This window comes from Pleurotus ostreatus (assembly GCF_014466165.1).
Source record: "Pleurotus ostreatus strain PC9 chromosome Unknown scaffold_6, whole genome shotgun sequence".
NCBI classification, from domain to species: Eukaryota; Fungi; Basidiomycota; class Agaricomycetes; order Agaricales; family Pleurotaceae; genus Pleurotus; species Pleurotus ostreatus.
The window spans coordinates 1,585,033-1,592,034 of NW_023503161.1; the positions used below are offsets into that span (position 1 = coordinate 1,585,033).

General features: G+C 52.3%; 2 protein-coding genes across 2 annotated transcripts; one reads left to right on the forward strand and one right to left on the reverse strand.

Annotated features, from left to right (window-relative positions):
* Positions 1–92: 92 nt before the first annotated feature.
* Positions 93–996, forward strand: PC9H_008788 (uncharacterized protein; the record flags this gene model as incomplete). Its single annotated transcript, XM_036778296.1, has 2 exons — positions 93–504; positions 554–996. The coding sequence occupies 2 exons, from the start codon at positions 93–95 to the stop codon at positions 994–996; spliced, it is 855 nt and encodes a 284-aa protein (XP_036629724.1).
* A 2,859-nt stretch (positions 997–3,855) lies between these two features.
* On the reverse strand, positions 3,856–6,406 carry PC9H_008789 (uncharacterized protein; the record flags this gene model as incomplete). The annotated part of the gene is made up of 11 exons (XM_036778297.1): positions 3,856–4,016; positions 4,071–4,364; positions 4,427–4,494; positions 4,545–5,126; positions 5,183–5,224; positions 5,277–5,426; positions 5,522–5,622; positions 5,682–5,707; positions 5,763–5,882; positions 5,931–5,985; positions 6,044–6,406. 11 exons carry the CDS (start codon positions 6,404–6,406, stop codon positions 3,856–3,858), a joined length of 1,962 nt encoding a protein of 653 aa, XP_036629725.1.
* Between the last annotated feature and the right edge of the window lie 596 nt (positions 6,407–7,002).

Genomic DNA, 7,002 nt, shown 5'->3' on the forward strand with positions numbered 1-7,002 from the left:
CAGGGGCTGGAGAGGCAGTTCCAGAATGGATGGGCGCCTGCCTCAGCCGATTCACAAATCTGCGAGCTCTGGAACTGTGGTGCTGGTCCGACATGCCGCCGAAGGATACCACACCATTGACGCAGGCAATCGTCTCTCTACTTGCCTCCACAAGCCTTTCACGGCTCACCCTCATGGGCTGGGACCACGGTAACAATGTATCGGATCTCCGTCGCATACTGTCGGCTTGCTCAGTCTCCCTTGCTCACCTCACCATTGCCGGCTACAACCACCTCCCCCTCCACGCGGCATCGGCAGCCAGCGACCGCCCGGCCGTATCTTTGAAAGCCCTTCGCAAACTCGAGCTGTTCGACCTCTCAAGGTCTGCCACTCCATTCGGCCGATCAATACTCCTTGATTGTCCAAACCTCGAAACCTTCACTGTTTCGCAGGAGCTCTCAGATGGTGGCCCTTGGGGGCTGCCATCCTGGATTCCAGCGAGGATCACCACGCTCAATCTGCATGGTGCGCCCCGCTTTGATTCCCTACTTACCTCCTACTAATCGAGCTCCAGCCACGACGTCCGCTACCCTCCCGCAATTTACACGGCCTATATATCCGTCTCGCCTGACAGTCCAGAGAGAAGCATATGTTTTCGGTGACATATATGTACTCCAATGCATCAATCGGCTGCCGTTTATCGACCACCTGCAGCAGCTGACTATCAAGATGATCTACCGTGAACACGGGCTCCTCAGCATGTCCAGATCCATGCACTACAACGAGCTATCCGGCGTCCTACAGTCACTTCGACATCCTGCATTGTTGATACGACTTATTCTCAATTTCACAGCTGCAGCCAGTGACGAAAAGAATTTCGGGGCAGACGAGTTGGATAGGATCACCAGGGGGGAGATCGCAAAGCTGAAGGAGGCGTTTGCGCCGTTGTTGAGTACAGGCGGACTCTCAATCCTAGTTGCCATTGGGAGCCGAGCACCCATAGAGCTCTGTGGATAAACTGGGGAGACGAAGGGTGATGAATGTTAATCTCATCTTCGAGTACACATAGACATGTCATCGCATACTAATCCCCTTCAACCACCAACCCGGGTCCCATTCCTGTCAGTGCATTGCCACCAGACACTGCATTCCGGGAAGAGTCCCGCAGGCTCATCGCCCGCATCTCTCAACAGCAGCGCAACAACACCGTGGGGCGGAACCGCATGGGCGGTGAAGTTGCGCACCGCAGTCCCGTTGTCAGTGTGCGTCCACAAGTCCTATAAAGTCGCATTTGCTTCCGTGGGTTGGAGAAGATATCGAGGAGACTCACCCTCACGGAGTACGCGCGGCCGGCGCGGATCCAGGGCGGCTCGGTGAGATTGAACGTCAAGTCCGCCGGCGCGTTCAGCGTGTTCAACTAAGAGCCGCGTGAGACCCCGACTACCCGCTTCAAACTGACACCGACCAGCATGAACACAGTGCCATTCTGCGACTCTCCACTCCAGTACTGTGCGGGGAAGCTGCTGTTGCTCGTCCAGTCGGGCTGTACGCTATCCGTAAGAATGCGCGTGTGGTCAGGGGGACAGGCGCACATTTATTCCCCATCTGAAGGGGGAGATGCTCGCGCCGACCACTGGATCCTGGTTGATCGCGAGGATTTCTTTGTTGGTCAGGATCTCGAGTGTCTCATCGGTGATTGCGGACAGCTACAGTCGGCACCTGGTTTCAGTTTAAGCCATGGGCCTGAGGTTTTGTATGCTTACATTGGTGCCGATCTACACGATGGTACGCCAATTCACCATGATATCGCGGATTCACGAGGCGGAAACGCACCAACAAGGGGGATTTCATCAGTGCCCAGGCGGTGAAGTGGGACTTTGCCTCGTCGAACGTGAGGTTCCCATTTCCGCTTGGAAGCAGTCAGTTGAGCATCGCACGTTGGTGACAATACTCCGACACCCACAGTTGAAGCTGCAACATACAGTGGATTAGTTCGGCGGGTGCTACGCCACCTGCTTGCAGCTCACCATATCTAAATCATTCCGGCCAAAGAAGTCCGTCGCCTGCGTGATGAACGAGTTGCTGGGCGAGGATGGTGAAACATATCCCCTGCGAAAACACGAACACGAACAACCCACAAGTTGATGATATTCGCTAGAGAGTCCCAATTCGGCGCGATGTCTCCGGTGGTCTTGGGACAGCTAAGCAGAGGCTACGTCCTGGGCGATGTGACCAAGTGACTCACCCTCCAGCTCTGGCCGAACTGCTTTCCCCATCTGCGGATATGATGAGCAAGCTTTGAGATTTGCGGAACACTTACTGCCAAACTTGGCTCTGCGTCGCGTTCAGTTCAGTCAGAGCCTGTGGTTTGATGTACTCACCCAACCCCATTCACACAGCGCGAACGTCAATGGGCGCTTACCGGTGGTCCTTGACAAAGTATCTATGGCATCTGCCATTCGCTTGTATTCTGGGACAGCGTCATCAACGATGCATCTATAGGAGATCAGAGCGGCGGGACTCACTCCCGACGATGCCTTCCCGGATGATGCTGTCGTACGGGACTACGCGGGCAGCCGGTCAACCCTCTGTAGACACGAGCGTAACGGCCAAACGCACTAGCACAATTGTCGAACCTGGCGTTCGAATTCGCTTTCGCTTCAGCATCGGGATCACGCGAAGAGTCCGAACACCGAACACGCACTTCAGGTAGTCAAAGCCCCAATCCTGGAAAGTCCGAGCATCGCGAAGTTCGTTCTGGAACGAGCCCGGGTAGCCGGCACAAGTAAACCACCCGGAATCGCTATACTGTTCCGAGTATAAGGATATGCCTCTTCATGAATTGCGTGAATCATACAATTCCAGTTTTACTAACAATGGAAACAAGTTGATGAGGTCTGGGGCGAGAAACAAGACGCAAAAACGTACAACCCGAGAGCGTGGATCTTGTCAGTTAGGTGTTTCATCCCCCCTTTGAAGCGAACTTTGTCTGAGATTATTGAAGAATTGGAGAAGTAAGAAGTGACAGTGCGATTCATGTGGGAACAACTCGCCTGCAATGATATTCCCGTCTGAGCTACGGTTGCGTTCCGCATAGCAATCGTCGATATTGACATAATTGTAACCTGCGGCCTTGAGACACTTCGTCAGCCACAACACCGTGTTGGACTACAAGGGGAGCATACTTGAAGTCCCAGGGATTTCATCAATTGGGCCGTGGTGAGCATAAGGTCTTCATCAATGTTGCACTATTCCAGTAACAATGTTAGTCGTCTGTTATGAGCGTGCCACCGAGAAGAGCCGCACCTGGTAGGCATTCCACGCTGATTTGTTATGTCATCATGAAGCGTTCAACGTAGCTTCAGCCACAATGACTCACTGTTGTACCCCAAAGCTAAAGCACCAATCAGACATTGTACGTTCGCAAGTACGCAGCGTGAAGGACGTACTAGGAAGCCTCCCGACTCCATTTTGCAGAGCAAGCGTAGGGATAAACAAGCTTGAAGCAAGCGCAAACAACGAAGTTGTTTTCATCTTCGTCAGAGCCGAGATGCAGATTTAGTGGGGCCGTTGGTTACGCTTTATATATCTGAGAGTGGAGTTAAACAATGTCACGCTGAGCCCGTAGCATATGGGGTAGAAGCATAGATGCCAGTGGGCAGAAGCCCTGCGATCGGGCGCATGACTGCTGGCCGTAAGACCTGGACGTTGAAGGGGATCGCGCAACCCGCTCGGGACGTCGGACTGCGGGATTCTCCCGAGTATAAGCCGGGAATTTATCTCTCAGTATTTCACGATACCACCTATCCACATATACAAGAATAACGACGAATAAAGCCGAATATGAGGTACAAATATTCACTGTATAACGAGATGTCAGCGTGCTTCAAGAAGGTCGCGCGATGGAAAGGGGCTTACACTACTTCCGAAGGCTTCGATATGAAGAGTAACCGTTGGTCCTCCTTTTAAGATATCCATGAATCTGGGCTTCCGCAAGGCACCACGGACAACGTTGGCAAGTGTGTGCGTCCCACAAACTGGGACATTAAGTCAGTTGCCATCGCGGACAGAGTCTGGTCTAGGCAACTCACCGTTGACAGACATAGGGCCTGAGGCTCTAGCGATCTCAGCATCTAGCAAGGCCTTGAGGTTAGGCCGTCCGTTCTCCACAGTGACCACAGAGGACTGCAATAACTGTCCCCCCTTCACATCCACATCCCCTTGACCCTTACTTTCATGGTCGCTATGCGAGGAATCATCGTCCAACGACTGGGCCTGAGAGTCGTCGGCCAAACCAGTGACGTAGAACTTGATATCGACCACAAGGGTCGATGGTATGTCCTGCAGCGCAGGGACAAGCGCATCCGATATCCACTGCGTGTGCTCTTGTGATGGAAGCGGAGTTAAGTCAGCTTCAACGAAATGAGACGGCGTATCATTCACATACCAAGTTCCCTGATAGCCCAGATGAAAGTCACCCTACGGCATACGCCAACAGCATTTGCCTTTGCACGCCTTCGCAAATACGTTTAGCACGTAGTAGAGAACCATAGAAATTGCAGTACCGAATAGTGTCCAAAAGCATTGGCAAAGTGAACGCCACCCCTGAACCGCCAGCAATAAGCACCACGCTATCGAATCCACGAAGCCAAGGAGGCGAGCTGTAAGGCCCATCCACGAGAACCTTGACCGTATCTCCTTTCGTAGCCGCATCCAGAAGCTTTCCGGTAAGCCCGCGTCGAACTCTGATCAAGAAAGTCAACTCTTTCCCTGGGGCGACATTGTCCGGCAGATTGTCGCGTTTCTCGTCTGATCCGCTGGGACTAGGCGGGGTTACTTCTCCACTTGTCCTCGCCTTGTACGCGGCCGGTGTATCGATGGTTGAGATCGTGAAAGGGTGGGTCTCTAAGGGAAGTGTTGAAACTGTTGGGAGGGTAAGAAGGGCGCTTTGTCCAGGCCGCCAATGGAAGAAATTGGGTCTGTATAGCCTAAGTCTGAGGAAGTGAGGCGAGAGGACGTCGATCCTCGCGTCCAGTTCATGAGAGCGAGCCTTGAAGTACCCTGCATTGAGTATAAATGTGCGAAGGACCTGTATCAGCCGGTCCATGCCCCAGATCAAGAATGCGGGCCAGATGAAGTATCCGAGCCTAATTTGCACATGGGGATTAAACAAGGCCGATGCGACTAGAATCGTAGAACGTACTCGAATTCCTGAGCGTGGAAATATGCACTTAGAATGACAATACTAGCAGGGCGTGAGTGATTAAATCAGCACGCAAGCAAGACGAAAGACTCACAATACAAGCAGGAAATGGACGACAACAAAGACTTCGTATCCCGCTTCACGTAATGGGCGTACGGAGAAAATCGACAATACTGACAATGCGATCGAGGCAAGGAGACCGGCTTGCGTGAACGGATGGTCCCAACCCACGGCGCCGGTGATCCTAGGGATTGATGGAACGTCAGCAGTGCTTCGATTTGCTACAGTAAAGAGCCAGGACACGAACCCTAGCATCATCTAGGCGGAGATGTCAGCAACAACCCCATCCCGCCATTGCAGGATTCACTCACACGACCAGCACCATGCACCCATGTCAAGACACATACAGCGCGTGCAGACATCCGATGGAGATAATTAAGCTTCATAACTCAGTCCTTAAGTCACGGAAGATCGTGAGTTTGACATAGAAGGTTCTCACCTTGTCAAAACTAATACCGGTAATCCCTGGCATGCTGTAAGTTACGTGCTTTCGGCGGAGGCAGGGAGGAAAAATACCCACAGGAAATAATGTTGTTTCTAGTGCCCAGTGCAGCAACCACGGAAAGTTGGGTAGCTGCAACATTTCCTGCCGTGTTGCCCCAGTATTTGGGATCGTATAACATTCCCTTGGAGTTTGTAGCTGCGAACTTGATGTAAGAGAGGGATGCCCAGGAAAAATAATACCTACAGTGGACCAAAGACCATACGAAGATGATAGTGATATACGCGGCGGTCAGAAATACCTATTAGCTCAGAATAAGCATACGACCTTATGATAGTCTGTCAAGAACATGGTCGGACCTCGGCGAGGTTAAGGCTATGTGAACCTCCGATGGGGATCGTGCAGCGGTACGCAATAACGCGAAAGGTGTCGAGTAGAGCTGCAGGGATCCGTCTAAGAGAGGGCGAGCTCCGAGCACCTTCAGGCCTAGCGTGTCGCTGCGGAAAGAGGAGCGTAGAGAGGATAACCAATAAATGGCACAGGGCTACTAAAGCTGTAAAACCGGCCAGAGGCCACAAGGCTTCCCGAGGGTAGTCGTGAGCTTGTTGGATGCGCGGTAATCGATCGGGGTCAACTTTTTGTGTAGTAATGGTGACCCCGACGATTCCATCTGGACGAAGGCCTTGCACAGACGTCGCGAGCAAGGCAGAAGGTGAGGGCATTTCGTCCAGCTTCTTCATAAAGTCAATACACCCGCACTTTTATACAAAGAACCCCAGCACGTAATATTAGATCCATGGGGTAGGTCTAGTTGAAAAATTCATTCCGCAAACTCTGATGACAGGCTAGGTGTCCAAAGTATGGCCGATAACTAAGTTGTTATCAGATAATGGATCAACGTTAAAATTAGTACGCGTACCGCCGCTGCATCGTGCATATTCTTGCACATGGTGTGGCCAAGCGTGCGCTCAAATAGTATGTTGGGCTCACACGAGAAGGCGCGTGAGTGGGGACACGTAGGCAGGAGAAGCGAAAGAATGCTCCAGAAGGTCTGATGAGCTGTTGAAAGGGTAATCAGAGAAGAAGATAACGGGGTGAATTCGTTATCAGATACGCCATCTTACCTACTAGAACGTCCCACGGGGGCCCCATTGTCGCGGTGTAGCGTTCCGAGAATACTGAAGCACGGAGCCGTGGATCACGGGGGCCATGGATGGAAACGGAACCAGAATTTGAGCCGCCACGTCCGAGGCGCCCTCCGATGACCAGATATTACACTTGAAGCTCGAAAATGTGCTAGCTACACCTTGAGCGGGAA